This window comes from Solea solea, chromosome 11 (genome assembly GCF_958295425.1).
Source record: "Solea solea chromosome 11, fSolSol10.1, whole genome shotgun sequence".
Lineage (NCBI taxonomy): Eukaryota > Metazoa > Chordata > Actinopteri > Pleuronectiformes > Soleidae > Solea > Solea solea.
In genome coordinates, this window is record NC_081144.1 from 21,358,307 (window position 1) to 21,381,180 (window position 22,874).

At 40.1% G+C, this 22,874-nt stretch overlaps 1 protein-coding gene across 1 annotated transcript in view; it reads right to left on the reverse strand.

Annotated features, from left to right (window-relative positions):
- Positions 1-22,874, reverse strand: part of LOC131469226 (copine-9-like) — a 77,264-nt gene that overhangs the window by 37,852 nt on the left and 16,538 nt on the right. Inside the window, exons 3-6 of the mRNA XM_058644181.1 lie at positions 17,272-17,318; positions 12,946-13,049; positions 11,090-11,129; positions 8,898-8,977 (exon numbers count right to left, since the gene is read on the reverse strand). Coding sequence (XP_058500164.1) covers positions 8,898-8,977; positions 11,090-11,129; positions 12,946-13,049; positions 17,272-17,318 — 271 coding nt within the window. The remainder of the gene's footprint in view (positions 1-8,897; positions 8,978-11,089; positions 11,130-12,945; positions 13,050-17,271; positions 17,319-22,874) is intronic.

The window sequence follows — 22,874 nt, forward strand, 5'->3', positions numbered from 1 at the left end:
TTGTGGATTTTAGACAAGGAGAGTCAGAATTCATAGACACCATGGTGACTATGGGCAGATATATCTAGCATGGCTGCTGAAATTTTAGATCAATTTCACCACGACTTTAAATGTTTGCAGCTAAAGGTCGGGGAAAACACAAAACAGTACTTGTTCTTATGATGTAATGTCAGACCATGTCTGTAGGCAGAAGTGATTAGAGTCGTGAATGGCCAATTACTCATGAAGGGTATGTGTGGTGTGGGGGAAGACGGTGAGACAATGTCAGACAATGCCACAAGCACTTATCTGAAAGCACGGTGAGTCAGTGATAAAGACTGGCACTTCCAATCGAGAGAAAATGTCTAGCCTGTATAAAACCGGGAGGGGAAAGAAACTTCCCAAGGAAGAAAACCTTGTTGACTAATTCATGAGCGACGGCGAAAGAACTGTAAGCCTGACCGCCAACGGCAGCAATCCACGGCAGCAGTGAAGATGGGCTGACCAACTGAGCAATGTACTATTTTCACTTGTCAGTTTTGCTCATTCAAAGTGTTGGTTTGTGTCTAAGGGAATATATGCTGCAGGTACAAGTGGTTGATTTTGCCTCATCTCCACGTCCACATAGTCTGGGTGAACCCAGCCGAGTCTGCCGGCGATTTGATTTCTCTCTGCTGGCAAGGACGCTGTTTTGGCCAACATCAGAATCGCTTAACCAGAACCAGAGAACCACTAACAAACCCCCTGGTCCACTAGAATGCTATGATGACAGAGAAGTGATGTCTAGCAGCTTTGTTTATCCAATTTGGGATTAAAATATGACTGCCTTGGATGAAGCAAATTCAGTCTCTTAAATTGCACGACTTAGCTTACCTGTTTACCTAACTCAACAGGTTACCCAGCTCCTAGTACAGTCATCTCCCGCCTTGACTACTGCAACGCCCTGCTAACAGGCCTCCCAACCTGTGCTGTGAAACCACTACAGATGGTCCAGAACGCCGCGGCTCGCCTGGTCTTCAATCAGCCTAAAAGGGCACATGTCACCCCTCTGTTCATTGAGCTCCACTGGCATCAAATTCAAATCACTGATGCTAGCCTACAAAGTGCTTCATGGGTCTGCTCCCACCTACTTAAATGCTCTCCTAAAGACTCATGTTAGCCCTCGACTACTCTGTTCAAAGGATTGTCATCTGGTGGTGCCAAACACCACGCACAAGACAATCCAGACTCTTTTCATGTGTCGTTCCACGCTGGTGGAATGACCTACCAAACGCTACCAGAACAGGGGCGTCCCTGTCTATCTTCAAGAGGCTCTTGAAAACCTAGATCTTCCAAGAGCATTTTCTGTCCTACCACTTGCCCTCCCCCCTCCCCTGCACAATCTCCATCTGCAATTGCGTCCACCTCGGCACTCTCACCCTCCAACAGTCCACTGTTCCTATCGAGTGGAGTTATTTCCAAGTAGCTTATTCCTCTCTTGTAAGTCGCTTTGGATAAAAGCGTCTGCACAGTCACAGACTTGGTGGCACTAGATGCAACGTTAAATAATCAAAAAGGTATAAATCTTCATAATTATTGCTCCATAAAAGAAAAATAATGACATGTTTATTTGTTTGCAATATCTGCCAAAGGTTTTTAGTACTGTATGTTTTGGTCTTTGTTATTGTGGAAACTGCAGGTGATCCCAATAACGCTCCCAATTACACATCCTGCCCTCTGACACTCTATGCTGACAGAGTGACCAGTGTCTCGCAGCACAAACTAGACAGGTATAATTTCATGCCACGCAACATAACCCTACCAGCATATTATTTTCTCCATTATCTGCCACATCAATCTTAATCCGGCAGCATATTTGCCTTGTTTTTTTCTACAATCGTCAAATTATTAATTTGCCTTTTTTTTAAGATGGTTTTTGAGAGTTTCATATACAGAGAAATATAGATGTTTATTTGTGTGAGTGTATCACAGATTATGTTCCTCCAGACAAATATGAATTCCAGTTTAAAAATACCTCTGGTACATATGCCGTCATACTGCATGGGTGTCAATATAATGCACCCTGCTGAGTTTTTTTTTTTTTTTCTCTTTTTAAAAAAAAGGGTATATTCTGGATCATTGTTATACTTGTTCTGCCTCGGCTACTAGCCCCCATGGTTACCATAGCAACACAGGTAAGTGGAAAGGAGTGCTTAGTTCGCCACGCAGCATGAAGCCCGTTTCTAAAACTGTTGACCTATAAAAATGTACACCCACCAACATGAGGAGGCTACCGGAACTATACAGGTTCTCCTCATAATGTGTATGTGTATGTGTGTGTGTAATTGTATTTGTTACACTTTTAGGACCTTTTCTGGCATAAACACTGCCCTAGTCGGGACCAGTAGTCCTCATGGAGACCAAAACCTGGTCATAATGAGGCAGAACCTAATTTCTGGGGAACTGGTTGAGCTAAGATTTCCATTGTGGTTAGGTTAAGGTTAGGGGTAAGACATTAATTGGAAATGGTTAAGAATAATGCTTTGTTTAGGCTGTCCAAAAGAATTTAACTCAATGCAAATGTCCCAGGACGAATAGCTGTGTTTGGTGACAGCAAATGCCGATACAGATTTCAATTAACCTGCATACACTTGGGTTGTTTTACTGCTTAGTGTTTAAATGCAAGCTTTGTTATATTCTCATTATTGTCTAGTATATACATGGACTTTGTTAGATGTGTTTCTACAATAACGGGTTATTATTAAGGTTAGGGATACAGCTTTTGTTGGGCTGTGCAGGTACTTTACATTTGTTTTAAAACTTGAAAGTCGTCGGTGTAACACATTTGGAGCTCATTCCACTTAAATAAAGCATAATAGAAAGTGGTTCTGCCACCGTGCAAGACCTCCAAGGTTAGCAGGTTTTAATGAGCTTACTTATGGCTTTATAAATTATAAGTCTTCTTCTTCTTCTTCTTTTCCTTTCGGCTGCTCCCTTCAGGGGTCGCCACAGCGAATCAACCTCCTTCATCTCACCCTGTTCTCTGTATCCCCCTCTCTCACACCAACTTACTTCATGTCCTCTTTCACTACATCCATAAACCTTCTCTTCGGTCTTCCTCTAGACCTCCTGCCTGGCAGTTCCAACCCCAGCATCCTTCTACCAATATACTCACTATCCCTCCTCTGTACATGACCAAACCATCTCATTCTGGCCTCTCTGACCTTTTCTCCAAAACATCTAACATGTGCTGTTCCTCTGATTGACTCATTCCTGATCCTATCCATCTTTGTCACTCCCAAAGAAAACCTCAACATCTTCATCTCTGTTACCTCCAGCTCTGCTTCCTGTCTTTTCCTCAGTGCCACTGTCTCTAGACCATACAGCATCGCTGGTCTTGTATATCTTTCCTTTCATTCTGGCTGATACTCTGAAATCACACTTTTGAGCACGTTTCTTTACCTCTTTTCCACAATCTCCACTGCTCTGGACTGTTGACCCTAAATACTTAAAATCCTTCACCTTCTTTATGTCCACTACCTGTAGCCTCATGGTTCCACTTGGGTTCCTCTCATTCACACACATAGATTCTGTCTTGCTGCGACTAACCTTCATTCCTCTCCTTTCTAGAGCATATCTCCACCTCTCGAGCTTTATAAATGATGAGTATGAGATGTATATTCGTCCTCAAATGTAATGAATGGAAGACAAGGCCTTGCAAACTTGTGTTTGTGTGTGTGTCTTATAGTTTGCACTGAGACATACAAAGACAGAGTCTTCTAAATGACGTCAAAAATCTGTATCGATGACTACACAATTATGTCTTTCTCTGTCTCTCCCTCAGTCTTGCAACAAACTTTCCTCCCCTCCTCTCCATTCTGTAGAGTAGTCTGTCACCCTTCACATTCATCCCTTTCGCTCTCCATCTCCCCTTTATCCACCCTCTCTTTCGCCCCCCCTCCCCCCCCCCCGGGCTCTGCTCTGTCTGATCTATCAGAGGCTCCAGACAGCTGTCTATTCCCTGCAGGCAGCCATCAGAGACACTGACCATATGGGAGGAATAGTGATTGCATTCTGTTGGTTTTGTCCTTTTCATTTCCATCCCCTGTGCCAAATTCCTCTTGTATAGCCGCTCCCTTTTTTTTTCCCCATTCTTTTTATTCTACTTTTCGTTAAATCTTCCAGGCTGTCAAAAACTGCTCAGGCCTCTGGTGGAGCAGTGAGGGAGGGAGAGGGGGGGAGGGAGGGAAGGATGAGCGTGGGTGGAGAAGAAGTAGGTATTTTCTTGACAAAACCACGGACACCAGGCGTATCCAGAAATCATTAGGGAATAATGTGACAGTTACATATCTCTGTCGTATTGTCTGGCTCACAGCAGCTTGTATGGGGCTGTTTCAGTTTAGAGCAAGTGTTTTTCAGGGGAACCAAGGATACTTTTATGGTTTTGTTTTTTGTTGAATAATTAAGATTGGAAAAGTTAGATTTTTGGGATTATGGGAAATCTTCAAAGCCTTGTAGCTTGATTCTTTCTGTGCAGGTATGCTTTTATAGCCATATTTATAATAAGAATCTTAGATGAACTCTGAGTCATGTGGCTACTTTAATGCAAAAGACATAGCTCCAAATTCACAGAGATGTATTACCCAGCTCATGCTATAGTCTCTCTCAGGTGTACACTGTTCACCTACATTGGTCCAGACTAAAGTGCTGTTATTACACCTTTAATCGACGCTATTTTGAGCTCTGATGTGTTTGGCAGCAGTGAAGCTGGTGGAGATCAAATAAGAGCTACGGTGAATAAGTACTGACATTAATCTTTCGCATGGGCAGAAACACAAACACAAAAAATTACAACTTTATAATGCGATTAGTCCATGTTTATATGGCTTATTTTTTAGTTTTGTTATAGAGGCTATAGTTTTTTTTTTAATGTTGCATTAATACTGTAATGATGGATTGGGGAGATCCCACTGATCAGTACTGCCAGACATGCTGAATTATGATTAAATCCATCTCGTAAAGTAATTTGTTTTATTTGTGAAGGCTGAACATTTGTTCCATTATGGACATTTAAACTAATGATATATTTATGTATATATATATATATATATATATATAGATAGATAGATAGATAGATAGATATATATATATATATATATATATATAGATATATATATATATATATATAGATAGATAGATATAGATATACAGTATATACATATACATATATGTATATATATATATATATATATATATATATATATATACATATATACATATATACACACACACTGTATGTAGAGAGAGAGCGAGAGAGAGAGACCAATGCACCAGCAAAGGCAAGGAAGAATAAGTATCAAGTTTTAACACCACATGATTGTTTTTGGGGTTTTTTGATTTACACTTGTTTTTTGCAATGCTTTGAGTAAAAATGATTCATGCAAACTGAAACCTTGTTTTTAAGGCTTTGAGAACTCCCAAGGGGTTACTATAATGCATCATGGTGGGGGTGTGCTGCTTGGTGCTGCTATCATAGCTAACTATGAAGCAAGGGAGCACTTGGTTTGACTAAAAAGACTGCAAACAGGGGGATCAACCCTTGCACAGAGCTCATGTGTTGGCCGGCAAAAACTTAAATGACGTCAACAGGACATGCAGACGATACTGTATCGTCACGGAGCACAGACTAACTTGCAAAACTTTATGCAAAAAGCAAACATCATTTCAAAGGTTTTCCATTTTTTCTTTGCATTTGTACTGTAAAGTGATGGATAGATCAGGCTTTCATTAACACAGTGATAGAAAATTCCTCGTGTACACGTCTTTAAGCTCCTATATCCCAAATTGATGACAGAATGAATCATTTTTAAATTTCTTCAAACAGTCTTATTGTATGTACTCTTTTGTCATCTTTTTTCCTCCTCAAGGTGAATTCCATTAATGGATAAAGTGAAAGGATGATTAATCACATAGCCCCCCTGGCAGGATTGTGATGAGTGTGAGTTATTGTCAACCTCTTAAAAAGTCAATTTAATTATAAAGGGAAGACAAATTATTGAATTTGTTATAGTTAAACTCTGAGTTGTGCAGAAGTGATGGCGTGGACATCTTCATCCTTCTGATGTAGCTTCAAATGGTTACTATTGAATCTGTATGTGTGTGAGGCATTGTTGGCGTTCATTGTTGGCATCACATTCACTTCATGTTCAAATGATGCCAAAATACTTTGTTGCTCTTGCAGCATTGTGGCATTTGGGCTCAAAGTGAACCACAGCTGGCTGTTTGTTTGGTCTGTGGGAGCATGATAAGCTTTCTCAAACATGTAAATATTGCTAATGGCAGGATAGAGCTGCATAATCCGCCTCTCAGTCGACTGGACTCTTTACCGTGTTCGGGCAGTGACTCGTACAGGACTATATTAAAAAACACAACAATTTCTTATGGGAATAGTTGATGCTGTTGGTTGAGCTAAACCTCCAAGAGCAATGCCAAAGGCGCTTTAGTGACGGCAAATTGGCTAAGTGGAAACCTGGGACAGCAACCTCAAATTGTGGTAAAAGTAGGAGTATAATCGGAATGGCAAATGATTTGAGTGAGAAAGTTAACTTTCAGAATTTAACTCCCACTTAAGGAGAAGTAGTAATAGGAGAAAAGAAACTTCTCAAGGTCTCTAAGTTTAGCTCAGCACTTTTCCATGCTAGTGGTATATGCCTCACAACCACCACTTAAGTCCAAACTAAATTTATACAGTAGATGTTCAGACTGAATTACTTGATGCAGATTTCTACACATATATATTATTTAATTTCCTCTCTACTGCCACCAACAGGTCATGTATTTATTTACCCAAATGAAATATTTCAAATGCTGCTTTAAATTGTGTAAAGAAAATCCTTCCTAAATGATGCAGGCTATTAGTTTGGTAATCCTCAGGAGGTTTATTTAATATATTAAATAAAACGACTCAATGAATTTTGAATGGGTGGCCATAAAAGTCACACATTAATTTCTCCCCAGTCTACACTGTAATAAATTAGGGTGAACCCTTAAAATTTCAATTTGTGCTAAAATATCAATTAGTGCAGTACATTGACTATATATATAGTCAATGTACTGCACATTTCCATCGATGGCCTTGTTTCCTTTACAGTCAGTTTCTAACCAACTGAAAGACGAGCCAAATTTCTCTTTCTAGCTCGAGGTGGTGGCTCCATCGCAAGCTCAGAGCACTCGCTGCCCACAAGCTCACACATTTCCACCCGTTTCTATGTGGTGACACCGCAGTACACATTTCCATCCACCACGGGCATCTTTGTTTGATCAGACTTCAGATCGCCAGGTCATTGCAGGAAACAAAAGCAAAAAGCTCACATGCCTGCATTGTGTGTTTGATATGAATGTCTTCTCCCACCTGGTGTAAACAAATTAGGGTTGCTATGATGATTCACTAAGAGGTACACATTTAACAGGAGAACTATGCCACCTTTGTTCAGTTGATATAATACTGCCTCTGATTCATATGCTGTCCAACAACGAGTGTTACTACTGCATGATGAGCTCCACTGTGTATAGGCAGACAAAGGGCCATACGTTGTCTCTGCAATAAAGTGGCTTCAGAGCTGGTCCGTGACCTGTCTGACCTCACATCTCCGTCTGTCTCCCAGCATTCCCTTCTCTCCTTAGCGCACAGCGTGTTATCGACGGTAGCAGGGATGCAACCAAAACAACCGAGTACAGAAACGCGTGCATCATGTTCTGTGTTGTTGTTGTTTTTTTGACCCTGTAAAGGCAGCGTTTCTAATTTCATGTGAAAAACCAAAAACATAAGCAGATCCGGTATGCATGTCTCAAATGGTGACAAAGATTTCTGTGTGACAAAATAAAAAAACTAAATACAGCCTTGGCAACAAGAGCTTAGTAAGCAGTGAGGCTGAATTGGCCAAACACTGATCAAACAAAGCAATATATGAGGTTATTTAAACTGGGTAAGTCTGTACACACACACATTTCATTGGTGAACATAATGTGGTTTCAAACACCATCCATCAATAAACACGGAACAAGAGACGGAGGACGATTCATTTCACTCTGCCCAGCTGAAGAAATTATTCATGTGCATCATTATTATTATTATTATGAACAAGATTCAAAAGCTAAACACATAAGAATGTATGCCTGGGCCAACCAATCACGTTCAAGGCTGGGTATTGATAAAACATTTTCAATATGTTATCAATATCCATCAATACAGATTCCTATTTTTTTCAATACCAATTGCATTTAAATCTGTTTTCACAAAAAAATACTTTACACATTATTGTAAAATTCTTTAGTTTTAAGCCTCATCTCCCTTTTCTCCTTTGAGAAATGAACTCATCTGTGTGTCAGACGTGGGTCAAAGAGCATGCCGTGTGCTCACTGGCTCACTGGCGCTGATGAAATTACCTCCCCGGATACTGAAATTTGACATCAAATGACGACACATTTACGATACCAGTTGCCACAGAGCAACATCGGTCCAAATCACATAGGTATTGAAGTTTGATAGCGAATCCAATTCACACTGTACTTCACATTTTCAGTCTCATCATATACGGTATGTATATTATGTAAGTGAAATACCTTCAAGGCATTTACTGATAACATATGGATTATTCAGCTCAAAAAATGTGCCGTGGAGATCACAGTGATATTGAACTTTGACCAAGAAAAATCTAATCATATTCCAGTTCAAGTACAAGTGTGTTGCTAATGTAATGAAATTCCCTGCAGGAGCCTCTGAGGCATCACGTTCACAAGAACGGGATGAACAGACGGACAACACATGAAAGCTTAATGCTTCAAGGGACAGCTGCTGCCGCTGCTGCACAGGGGCATGAAAATGGCAGTAATTTCTCACTGACACAATGGAAAGGGTGTTGGGAGGCTGTCAGACTTACGAGAGGTTCTTCTCCAGCCGTCCTCCTGTGGAGCCAATGATTTCTCCAAGGGTACAGAAGGTCTGGCCAAGAAAGTCCTTACAGGGAGAAAGATAGAAAGGAGACAAATAATTGCATCAGAGAGCAAAGAGAGACTTCTGGTTTCACAACAGACTGGTAGAGAGGGAAAATAACCAGAAATACGACCTCTATAGCACTGGGGAAAAAAAACAGCGCAATAATTATGAACAATTCATCATACTTCAACAAATTTAATTAAAAGTTTTAGATGTCAAACTCACGGTCACATGTGACCCCCCCAATTTACAATACAGTTTTTGAATCATAAGTGCATTCATATTGTAAACTATTCATTATTCCCTATCAAAACCAACACTTTTATTTTGAAATTACATGGACTATCATCATAAATATTATTTCAATGCCTTACTGACCAAACGAGACACTCGAGTTTGAGACCCCTGCATTAAAGTTTGATCAAATCTCATTGACTTTTCACTGTGTCACATTTAGGAGATTATATTGACAGAAATTGGATATACTGTACGGAACATACAAACAAATATGGCTATGTATTACTTCCGAACATGACTCAACCTTTTAAATTGCCATGTATTATACTAACAAGATTAAGGCCTTGAAGTCCTAATGAGCTTCACTGAGTAAGATATTTTTATGAGCTTGAAAAGATTGTGCTTGAGGCAAATGTTTTCATTCCTAATAGAAGATGAGAAATGTTTTTTTTTTGTTTTGCCCACACACTACAGAGACGTGAACATCAAACAGCAAGGAGATGGCACACATGGCACGATGAAATTCCTGCACGGTAACAAGACGAGCGTTACATGTCACTGCTTTATTGTGTGCATGGGCGTGAGTTGAGCAGGTGTAGGTGCAAGACACACACAAAAAAAACATGCACAATCTGCTGAAGGGGACTGTGTCAAGCAACACCAACATGTGTTTTTGCTTTTAAAAACAAGTTGTGAAAGTTGCTTTACCTGAGTGAACGAAAATGTAGAAAGACAAAATGAAGGCTATATGGTGGAAGCTTTCCAGGAGGGAGCTGGAGGTGTTTGTCCTTGATGAGATAAGATGAGAAAAAAAAAACGTGAGGAAAACACAAGAAAATTAAAGTGTATGAAATGAAGCAAAGTCTCTTCAGGGACATGATTATATATATCAGAAACTTAAAAGTGAAATGAATGAAGTGTAATTGTAGGACTCAGGAGGGAAAACGCAATCTGCACATAAACTACTCACCTTCTGTTCTCCCGTGTGATTCATTTTGTGAAGAGAGATGAGAAAATTGTGTCAGGATATGGATTTAAAGACTCACAAAAACCAAGTGAGTGTTTTATTCATGCTGTAGTTTGTGGCTTTTCAATAACAACAAATGTTTAAGTCGAATCATTACCAAATGAGTTCACCTCAGCTCCGTATGACTCTGCAGTTTTTTGTTTATGTGTCTGTGGAGACATTCCCACACTGCACACAGAGTGACCCGCACAGCGGGGTAGGGGAAGAGGAGGAAGCACACAGCGCGAGTAAAGCCTGGCCCACACGAGAAGATTTTCAAATCTGACTTGGTGTCACACTTGGTGTTTCATCAATACATTTCAGGAAGGAGATTCCAGTGCGATTTGTGCGTGCGCAATGTTTTGTGCTGAGAAACGGATGAAGTCACGGCTGAGAAGACGGAATAAACGCCTTGTACAAGTTACGGTTCTGAACAAAAGAATGCAACATCTGTTTCTTGGTCAACTCGAAAGGCACCCACGATTGTTGGAAGTTTGAGATCGGGACCGAAATCAGGCCAATTGTCCTCTAGTGTGGGGCAGACTTAAAGTGAGACCGCTTCATTCAGCAGAACTATGGCTGAAAAAACTCTTTAGAATAGTTTCAGAAGTGGTTTTAACTTCGAAAAATAAACCTGGACGTTCAGTAGGACTTCACAACCATAAAACATAACTTACCAAAGGAAATCCTCTTTAGTTTTGTCACTCTGTGTGCATGTGTCGGGTCATAGAGCCTGTATTATTTTGGTAAGTACTCAGAAAGATTACTTGGAAGTCCACAAGGGATGACAGAGGTTCCGCACTAGAGATTTAACCATATGAGTAACACTGACTACAATGTGATAGATTTCAGAGTAAAAAAAACGTCATTCAAGTACCACATAGTGTACTTACGTATTTGGAAATGTTGCAGCTTCTGGAGTCCACGTTGTACCTGTGAGAAACAAATGTGAGGACAGCGGAAGAACTTGTTCTTAAGTAATTCAGCACAACATCATGCACAGATCCACTGATGGATATTTTGGAGCAACACATTATTGAATAACAGTGTAAAAGCTTTAAAATGAATTTGCCTCAGTAATGATCTTTAGCTAAAAACTGCACAATTGCATTATTCTTAGTTAGTTAAGGCACAGCTAGATCTTAGGTAGAGTGGTCACACATTCACTGACAATCCTGGACCTCTGATGCCATGTTTTACATGCGTCATTTCTAAGTTTTTGCACATGCATACTTAGTCTCACATTCCATTCCAGTAGCTTAAATTTCTCGCCAGAAGCTCTTCACCATTTGTATGTCTTTGAGCAATGGCTTTTACATGTGTTGCAGTTGGTGGTCTTTGAAACACGGGAAGCTCATTTCAGGCTTACTTATTTATACATAAACTCTGCAGATACATTCTGTAATAGTGTTTTTTATTTACAGTGCATATGTACAAACAAAAATGGTCTATATCGCTGAGCAAATAACGACCAGCTATTTGTCTACAGACTTCCCTCACAAAATCCACACAGAACTAAGGCAGAAAAGCCTCTACTGTCGTGTATGTTTCTGCCACGATGTCAATCAAAAACTGGTCCCGCCTTTCAAACAGTTCCTCCAATGATCCAGCAAAAGCCCAGCGTCTGCACCCGACTACTGCTCCATTGACTCAGAGAGAAGCTGAGCTTTTGTGGAAGTGATGTTTTTCTGATTTTGTCCAAAAACCTATTCTGTGTCCCACAGAGAATTGCTCCAAGTGTTTTGACTGCAGAGGCTGCTACAGGAATACAAATATCACAATGATCATGATCAGTAATCCGTGATTAACAGCTGATTCTGAATGAACTATTGACCCGTACAACACAGTACATATTTGATGACATTGATGACGTCTTTGCCTTTGACAACCTCAAACAAGTGCCCATGGTAAACGTGTTCTTTATTGTCTCTTATGACCTAAACAAGAGCGCACCAAAAACTGTGTTCGTCTGCATAAGGTCCTCACGTAGCACAAAGTATCCAGACCCTGGCCTTAGCCACAGCATTGTTGTACACATTCCTAAACATACAATGAATAATAATACAGTATATAACAATGATCATATGGTGAAGAAAGCTTTGGAGCTGTTGAGAGACAAATATAACAATGAAAAGTAATGCACCCAGTAATGAATCTGCCTACTTTTGTTTGGGAAATTCCCTCATGCAATAAAGGCAAGTATAACTCCAAATATCAGGGATAAAAATGACAAAAAGCAATGTTGTTAGATACATATTTTGTATTTGAGATAAATCCACTTTAGTCTCAAAGTTATTTAACAGATGATAAACTTTAAATGCACTAAAGTAAAAAAGTGAATATCTTCATTGACCAGAATGCCAGACTGCTTGATATACAATTCCCATGTAAGCAACACTGGCAATCATTGGCATACCATTTCAGATTTGTATTCATTTTTTGAGAAACAAACACCTGGAAAAGTATTTGAACCAGGGATGCTAATTTAAATCAGAAGGATTTTGGAAAGAGTCAGTGTTTTAATTTCTTTTCATGATTGGACATTTAAAAAAAATGCTGGCTTGTTTAGTCTAATGGGGGAAAATGAGCTTTTCCTCAAAGTAAAAAGATTGGCTTTATTCAAATGTAATCAAGGGCATTGCTACCTTAGATTAGTTTGCTTCAAATCCATGTGGGTATACCAGGAAGCATCATAGTTTCAATTTAAATTCACGTTTATTCAGGAAAAAGCGACAAAAAAAATACTTACACATCAAACCTTAGATTCTGTTTCTCTTCAAAGAAGAAATCCAGGACAAACTTCCTGACAAAGTCTGGATTGCGAGTGTTATCTATTACTTCTGTCCTGCCAAACTACAAAAAAAAACAGAAACAGAAAGAAGTGATAATTGGTGATAATAGAAGCACGGATTAACAAATCAATACCTACTACGAAGCATTAAGTAACGGATTAGAGGAAGAAGTGAATAAAAATGCATGAGATTGGGCAGCAATCAGTATCACCCTATTGATTGGGATCAACAAAATAAAAAAGCTCCTTTGAAAAAAAAAAAATAAATACACCACCACATTGAATCACACTGAGCCATGTGCTAAGCTGTGAGTCCCTAAAGAAATCAGACGTCTACATTAAAGCAACATTAGAGCCAGCATTCTACCCTGCCAGCCCACAAAGGTCCCAGCTCCAGCTTCTCTCCAGAGCCAGGCCATCTCTCCATCTCTCCAACAAACACACCAGTAATCCCCCCCAGTGGACTGCCAGCCTCGCCTCCGCGGCCTGTCTGACGGCGCGGCGTAATGAGCTATTGATCTTGGCACTGCCTCAATACCTTGACTCATGTCTTTAGTGCCCAGCGCACATAATCCATGCTATCAGCTGTGTCCCAAGCCTATCCATTACTGAGGCCTTACAGAACCTACCTGCTGTATCGACCCAAAGGGAAAATCCCATGATATTTCCTTGTTGTGTTTCTATTTTCAAGGTGTCTTTTGGTTTGTAACCTCACTCAGGTGTGATTGGTTAATGGGTGCTGAGGCATTGTGAGTGAAGACTACGGAATTGCTTTGTTACTGGGGAAGATGTTTTTGGTCATTAACAACTAATGGTCCCTACATTTTGGTGTATACCGAGTGTAAAGGACGGTAAAAATGGCTCTATTAGCGATACCTTGTACTTCCAATAATCTCTCAACCTACTTATTTGTTTCCCTCCCCTGTTATTTAACTGTTATTTTGGCCTCGAGCATGTTTCTCTGTGAACCAGTCCATTTCTGATCCTGGGTAAATGTTCCTTCACAAAGACTCACAAAAGGAGGATTTGTGTTCAAGCAACCACTGTTGTGTGGAAAATTGCATTCCATTGTGTTTGGGTAAAGTAAATGGAGTTCAGGTGGACTACCTATGTGGGATTAGAAAGCCTTACTCAAGTTTAATATAGAGCCACTGCAGATACTGGTTGCTAAGGAAATCTGAAGGCTATTAGCCGGTAGCTGATTGTGTCTTATAGTTTATTTAATGGGTAAACAATACAACATTTGGTGCATATGTAAGTAGTGTGAGAAGTAATTTGATAGTGTTAGCCTTTTGGTTAGAGGTAGCAAGGAGAACAACACTCACACAGAAATGGAAAATATTCAGATCACAGCAGGCCAAAGTAAAATGTATGTGAGAATCCTCATAAAATATTACTTCTAGAGGTTTATACTATTCCTAACAATTTGTGAGAATAACTAAATAGTCCCTCGGCTGTTAACTGGTAACACTATAACATTATGTGCACAACTCACAATTTTATTCAGTCCAAAAATGTTAATTCTTCATGACACAATTCAACATCAATGCAGGATTAAAAAAGCCTGTCTATAACATTTAGTTCTTCCTTGCCCTCAAAGTCAGAAAAAAACACTATTTTATTGATCCCAGTCATGCATGGATGGTGTCTCTTCCACAAACTGCACACATTCTCTTGTTACTGGAGGCAAGAAAAAGTAACAAGACTGTATCTGCAAATAAGAATTACATTTTTTGACAACTGTTAAGATACTTCCTGACAAAAATCCAATTTGTGTAATGCCAGTATACCTTAACAATCACAGTTACATCATCTTGCCAAAATGTCAGAGTGTTCAAAGTTGTCATAGCCCAATGTATATGCTAACACAAACTTAAAACTCGAAAGAAAGTAGAAAAAAAGTTAAAGTAATCATCCTGAGAGCTGGACCTGGCTCTGAGCCTGAAAACGCTCGCCAACTCACGAGATAGTTACAATAGTTTTATCTTTTTTTTCCCTCTGTGGTTTGTTTTTCTCTCTATCTGACATCTTGTTCCTGGGATTGTAAAGAGTTCCATTGAGCGAAGCATTTTATTGAAGAAAAATAATCCACAGAGGTCTCATGGGCATCTCGAATCCCACAGATTTGTTTCACCTCTGTCAGTGGCCGCACTCGTCTCAGCCACTTCCGTTAGAGTAAACCAGTGCCATCACCACATTTCATAGTTTTGAATGCTGGCGTGACCAGGTGTTTATGTTGGTTACTGAAGCATGGAACCACATATGCCTACATTTACACTGCATGGTGCAAGGGACCAAATAATGATCTGGCACAAATCAGCTATGACCCATGAAGGTGTGAGCACATGGATTCAGATATTGTGAGAGCAGTTTCAAGCTTCATTTATATATGTACCCAGTGGACCCATGTGAGGGTTTCATGCCTTTCAAGGCCCCCTTTACACCTGACATAAGAATGTGTTTTCTGTGATCAGATAGCGATCGGAAAGCGCTTCACCGCATGCATTACACACGGTATTAACAAGCGTCTTCGGTGTCCACAAGACCTGACTGCTATCTGATCATGTTCGTCCCCCCTAAATCACCTCTCCCTCTTCTTCTGCAAAGATTTCCAGCAGCCGACTACAGCCTGCCCTGTGTGTCGTCATATCAACAACAACACAAACATTAGCCTCATGTTAAGTTGTGCTATTGTATGGACTCGTCTTTGCTTTTTGCCAGCCGACAAAAGCAGAGGTACGTTGATGTGGATGTAGCAAGACTCATTATTGTATTCACACTTAAGTTCAATGTAGTCGCGATGCGTCTCTGACCACCTCCCAAAGTGGTTTGGCAGATTGGATAATAATCTGTCTTGGGTGTATTTACACCTGTACTTATAAATGGTTAGGCACTATCCGATTGCAATCTGATCACAGTAAACACATTTTAACGGCAGGTGGAAAGGAAGCCTAAACACAGGGTCGAAGATTCATAAATTTCATAATATCACTTATCACTTTCAGTTTCAGCCTACTAACCTACTAACCATTGTCAACTGCTAATGCAGATTTTAGACATGGGGGCTACTTTTGGAAGACAATGTCAGCAGGAAAAAAATCACAGACATGGCCAACATAACGGAATAAGACATCAAGACCTGCAGTGTAAATGCAGCCATAGACAGATCATGTGTTATCTTCCATCAGCCGCCACAGATGATTGCTGGGAGATTGTAAAGTGGAGGCTCATATCTATTTGGCTGTGAAAAATGATCAGAAAACTATTTCAGTGCACAGCCTCATTCAGCTCGAACAATAAATGGCTGGAAAAGAGGATGGACAACAATAACCTTAGACAAACCACTGAAAAAGAAAAGATCCATCATGTCGGGAGGAATATGGTTTAGCTGGGGACATCCGGATATTGTGGTATGAGCAATTGTATTCTGTTTTCATAAAATAATTCATGATTTCTCCTTTAAATTAAAGATTTTACTTACAATGCACATTTATGATCTGCTCATTATGTTGGTATACTGTGTGTACAGCTGGCAGCGAGACGTTTACCCTGTTGATAGCGGTGCAATTCATGCCGCGTTTTTGATTAAGCCCTGTCACATGGCATAAAAAAGGTGTGAGGTGTCTTGAAGCGAGTGAATAAATGGCAGAGACATCAGTATTGACTTTGAATTTGAATTTGCAAATGGGTAAATACACCAACTCAGGACACGAAGTCATGGGCAAATTAGGGTAGATAAGGGAAAATAGGGCTGTGAGATGGAAAAAAAGAAGAAAAGAAATTCACAGAGGCCATAATGAAGAGCCATGTTAACCTGCTGTTAAAAGGAATGACAGAGGCTGAGACAGCAAGAAGTCAGAAGGAGCAGATGGTGCATATTTAAAAGCACCAAAAAGAAGTCTCTGAGTCATGATATCAATTCCCTTTGTCTAATAAAGCCGATATAATGACACTCATTTTATTCTCTGACCTCTATTGTTCACTTTTTGGCTGGGGTCAGTTGTGGGGGGTTATACTTCTTCTTCTACCTGACTCAATTTAAGACAGAGGTTATACTTGTGTGGGCAAGTGAAGAGGCTGACACTTCTAATTTTCTACAACAGTGTTCTCGAGGCTTTGTCTCCGGACTTCAACTTAATAACACTCCTGAAAATCACTACTATCAAACACAATGTTCTTTGACGGTAATACTTATATAGCACGTTAAAAAAGAGAAGAAATTTACAAACGACTGAGTGAAATATTAGATCTTCATACTGGAAAACAAAACATTCCTTTGCTTACCTCCCTCCATTCTTTGGTTCCCACACCTTGCAAATACAGGACGACGACTGGAAGGGGAACAGATGGAGAAGATTCCAGAAAGGGGGGCAAGATGAAAAGAAGGAGGAAAAAGGGATTAGTGTGATGGATTAAACACATTAAACAGCTCAGGTAGGAAAATTAAAATCTATCAGATGTGGTTAGAAGCAAATTTAGTTTCACTCACATCAAAGTAAATTGTTATCATGGCAATAACTTTGTTTTCTCTTCCCCCTCATTTCATATTTTACAGATATCCCGGATTCCAGAGTTTCACACCACAGGTACTACAAGTACTACACTATAACTACACATTATATAGCTACTTATTACTGCTAACGTTATTATCCTCATCCACCCTTCATCTATAGCTCGTCCTTTCCCTATGGTCACGTGAGGAGCTGGAACCAATCCCACATGGCGGTGGGGGCAAGAGGCGTGTTACACGCTGGACGAGGTGATGAAGATGATGTATGATGATGATGATAATTGTTTGTTATTGATTCTTGAAATACACCTGCTACACAACCATACCTGGTACCCATCTCTCCTCTATCTTCCTCTCTCATTTCCATTCTTCTTTTCACCCACCTCTCCTTCACTAACCCCCTTTCCTTCCCCATACTTTCTCTCCTACCACAGCCGGTCGAAGCAGGTGGCCGTACACTCCCAGTCTGGGTCTGTCAGAGATGTATTCATGTTAAAAGGGAGGTTATATTTTTTTCTCTCTCCATTGTTGCTAAGTGTATGCTCATTGTGTTGCTTTGGATTTTCTCTATGATGCTTGTAAGGACTTGACCTTACCTTGTAAAAAAGTGCCTTGAGATAATGTACTGTATGTTATGAATCAGTGCTATAAAAAAAAAAAAGAAATGAAAGATAGCAAAAGGGTCAAAATTGATATCGACACCTTCTCATGTTGCTGTAGGGTCTTTCTGCGCGGATGTTGTATGTTCTCCACGTATGAGTTGTTACTCCAGCTTCCTCCCACAGTCCAAAACCACGCAGATTGGGGATTAGACTAACTCGTCAGTAAACTGGCCATAGGTGTGAACGGGTCATCTGTGTATGTTTGGCCCTGTGATGGACTGGAGACATGTCCAAAGTGTCCCCCCGCCTTTCACCAGATGTTGGACCTCAAGAGGACCGCCACAATATATCATACCTTTGGGTCATTTTCTCATGTTTGACAACTGCAGGACAACACTGGCTAATCAAGGTAATGCATTTTCTGCCTGTCTAATCTGTCAATATTGATAATAATAGAGAGGCAGAATTGCTGAGTATAATGCATACGGTGTAATTATAAAGACTGTATGAAACATAATTGTGGGCCCAAGAAACAACAAAATCAGTCATGCTGTGCCCAAGCCTGACACATGCTAATGTTTAACTGACAAAAGCCCTTTAGCAGCTGTGGTGAGAACTCCCATTTGCTGGTAGCATACAATAATATTATTATTATTATTATTATTATGTGCCTGCCAGATCTGAAAAACAATTCCAGACATCAGCCACCTCCTGCTTAAAATTTTAAACATGTAAGGAGGTTCTACTGTGAAAGAATAGGGGCCTATTTACCGCATTAGCAACAAACAAACCAGAACTATTGTATTTTAGAATTAAATAATAATACCTCTCTTGCCTCTCTTATCTTTTGCTCCATCTTAATCTAATTTCGCTATACCAGTGTCTGAGGTACATGTGAGGAAGAGGAGGGTGATGAGAGAGCAAATTATCTTATTGGGAATAAATCAGCCTCCTGTGAAAAGTCCATACCTGACTTTGCTCGGCCTCTTTACACCACTGTATTTTAACGTTGGTAATAATGGTGTTACTTCAAGAGCTGAAAAAAAGGTGGTACTTGGTATAAAAGGTTCAAGAACCACTGCTCTAAAGTCTAAAGCATATCATTTGAAGATATTGGGGGCAGTAGGAGCCAATCTCAGCTGACAAGTTAGAGACAGGGATAAAGGATTGACAGGTCTGTCCTATCTCAGGGCCAATGTTAAAAGATAAACAACCCTTCACACCTCCATGTTCAATCTAGAGTTTCCAGTTAGCCAAACCTCAATCAGTCTGCATTTGGATTGTGGGAGCACGTTTAAATACCTGGAGAAAAACCCCACACACAGGAAGAACATGAAAACTCTGGGGTGGAGTGGTGCAGAAACCACCACACCATCATGTAGCCCTTGATACATGTTGGAGAAGGTTCATTTCCATGTTGAAATATAAGACATGTGAGGCAAAAGAGTTGGTGAATTGTATCCATCACATTTATACTAGAAAGAAGCACATCCACATGACATCATGAGACAATGAGCCTTGCTTTGTTGCCTAATTAGATACAATGAATTTGTACATTTTTAGCTTCTCCAGAAAAGACCATCTCTTGTTCGACCAGAGAGAGCAGCACAGCTGAGTGTGTGTCTATGTAACGGAACACATTCTTGGTACTTGGTAGTTTTTCATATACTGGATATCTGGTATATGAAAAATGTATATCATTAAAAAAAATAAGGTCCAGTTTTTGGTATGATCCGGTGTACCGCCCACCACTAAAGTGCACTATGTTTGGACACCTGCAGCCAGAAACAAGCAAATACAATCATTTCCAAATCTCATCAACAGCCCTGCACATGCATGAATTATCTCAATTATATAATCACGACTGCTTGAGTGAAACTTTTATCTGAAAGTTTGGCTTTCCTTTGCAACACACACCCACAGCTTCATTGCACTGGAAACAAAAAGTAAACAAAGTGAATGGAGTACCATCCTGGTGTCCCTTAACTATTCATTACTCGTGGCTTTGTGTTTATCAAGTCCTACTGCGGTTTGTTCGCCAAACATTAACATTCGTCTTCTGAGAAGAAATTGTACAAATTTGCTTTGAGTGCGACTGCATACATTTACAATCGCACTGAGGCAGCCCAATTATAACCCACAGAGATTTCATACTGTCATGCTAGGCTAAGATACACTCACACAGTATGTGCATGCAGCGGCAAAACAAAGCTCATTAAAAGATCTTATGGGATGCATTGATAATTAGCCAAGTGTTGCTCTGCATGTCTAGACGGGCACATCAGCCCCTGCGTGCCTCTGAAGTTTGGACATTAGCTCTAATGAAGTTCAGACTATCTAAACTGGTAGATGATTAAAACCACATCTTCTGTCCTAATGAGCCATTAACGGAGGGGAGATAACAGAAAGGGCAGCACGCAGACAAGCGCTTGGACAATACATCTTTGGAGGAAATACTTTGGCAGATTATTTATCTTACTGAAAGCATACAGTTCTGCATCTTTCAAGATAAGTTATTCAATTTGTTTGCCTCCAATTAAATTCCAGAAAAGAAAACATGACAAATATACAATGGGGATTTAATCTGTTTGCAAAGTCATGGCTCGATGCTGATTCTGGCCCAACAGCCGAAATAATGATGTTCAAGAGACAAAGTTTAGTCTCTTCATCCGAGATCAAACTCACAAGACCTTGTGGTTTGCCTCAAGGTTGCACAATAACATCAGGCCGACAGCAGGCTCAGACTAATCCACACAGAGGTTACATCAGGGTTAGGCCATGTACAATGAAGCTGACTGATTGCCTGCTTCATGGAAAGTGACTGAGAAAGGAAAGGGCCCATCTGGTCAACTTAGGGAAGGACCACACTATGAGGCAATTTGTTGTCAGTCCAAACTCTACTCCCACCAAAAAAAACTCCAGCCAACAGTTTGGCTACGGGACTGATACCCAGGTGACCATAAACATGAATGGAATTAGGAAATGAGCCCAATTCACATGACGTTTAACACTGGATCCACAGGTTAGTGGAGACAGGTACTGCAGTGGCATAAAAAAAGAAATCCCAAACAAACAGGGAACAGCAGAGATGTTTAAATTTTGTTACATCGAAAATAAATGTCTGTATGTGTGTGTGCACATGGATGAAACAGTGAATTGTACCCAAATGTTTAAATGCACTTATTATATTATTAAGTCGCTTTGGATAAAAGCATCTGCTAAATGACATGTAATGTAATGTAATTTGATCAAAAACATATTAGCCACAGAAAAAGCCTTGTGGGACTATACATAAGGTATTTTAAGTACTACTAAAGACCTTGATGTTGGACATACAGTATTTCAGTAATGACTCACCTGTTGATCTGGCTTCTGCTTTGAAACCAGGGTTCTATTTCCTTTGCCGCCTACCAGTGTTTTCTTCTTTAGTTTCTGCCACCTCTTTAGAGGACGTACTGTCATTCCAATGTGCTATGTTGCATCATTGGCAAAAATAACCCAGCTTTTATACACTAGGAAAGGTCACAAATATGAGAAAGACAACAGTTTAATTATACTAGTAGTTTGACTTATCGTTATTGTGATACAAGGTAATAATGTCCACCTTGTAGTATAGATACTGTATGTATTGCCTGCCTTGGAATACCTGGGTCTGGACCTCTAAACATCCCCGAAAATCTATAGTTTTTCTCTAGTGGAGTCGGTGAACAACAAGGCACAATACCTACACAGTGACACTGGGCAGTGTGCTTCTTGATAACTAGACCTATCAACATGACAGCCAACATGAAATACGATCGTCTAAATGAAGAAAAGCAATTTGTGTTTCATGACCCTTGCGATCTATTAAGCTGTGAGGTAAACAGAGCTGATTAGTTAATCTTCTTTGTTACCGAAATCCCACTAAAACTAGTCTCACTTACGAACTACACAGCAGTCTCTGCAAAGTCTGCTGGTAATAGGAATTGCACTTTTCTAGTCTTGATTACCACTCAAGACACTCCACACTACAGCTTGGCCATTCATACGTTCACAAAGCACATCTACTGTTCTTTCTATCTCGCCATCAGCACGCTGCCTACACACCGACCCACTCATGAGCTACGGCCAACCTTCAGGATATCCACAGGAAAAAGTCAGTGGGAGCAAATATCAACAAGAGCTACATTCACACCAACAAGGTACGCCAAGAGGAGAATAATTAGGAGAATGAGAGCAACAGCCGAGGCAAACAATGTTCTTTAATTAATAGCTGCAACAATCCAGTAGTATACACTGCCAGGCCAAAAAAAAGTCACACACTAAAATGTCTTGGATCGCCTTTAGTTGTGATAATAACACATACTGTATGCATTGTTTCCATAAGCAAATGCAATGGAAAAACATTTATTTAAGTCCACAGTTGCATCAATTTTTCCACCAAGATCTTGTATTTGATGTATAATGAGGATGGACCACTGTGTAATAACTTCTTCAGCACATGCCAAAGATTCTCAGTGGGGTACTGCACTCATGACGTGGCTCTCGGAGCACGAGTAGCTTCTGAAAATTGATGTATTTCCACTTAAAACTAGCTATATGGAGGGTGTGATTACCATAGTGATTGGCCTTTGAAGTATCCAATAGTGCTGTGGCTACAACACAGCATGAAGATGGAGCTAAACACAGAAGACAGTCTATATCCTCTGTTGTGGAGGACTTCTCACCACTAGTGTTGCCTATATCTGGAATGTTTTTTTGAGCGATGACATAGAGCTGCTGATGAGGGAGAGACC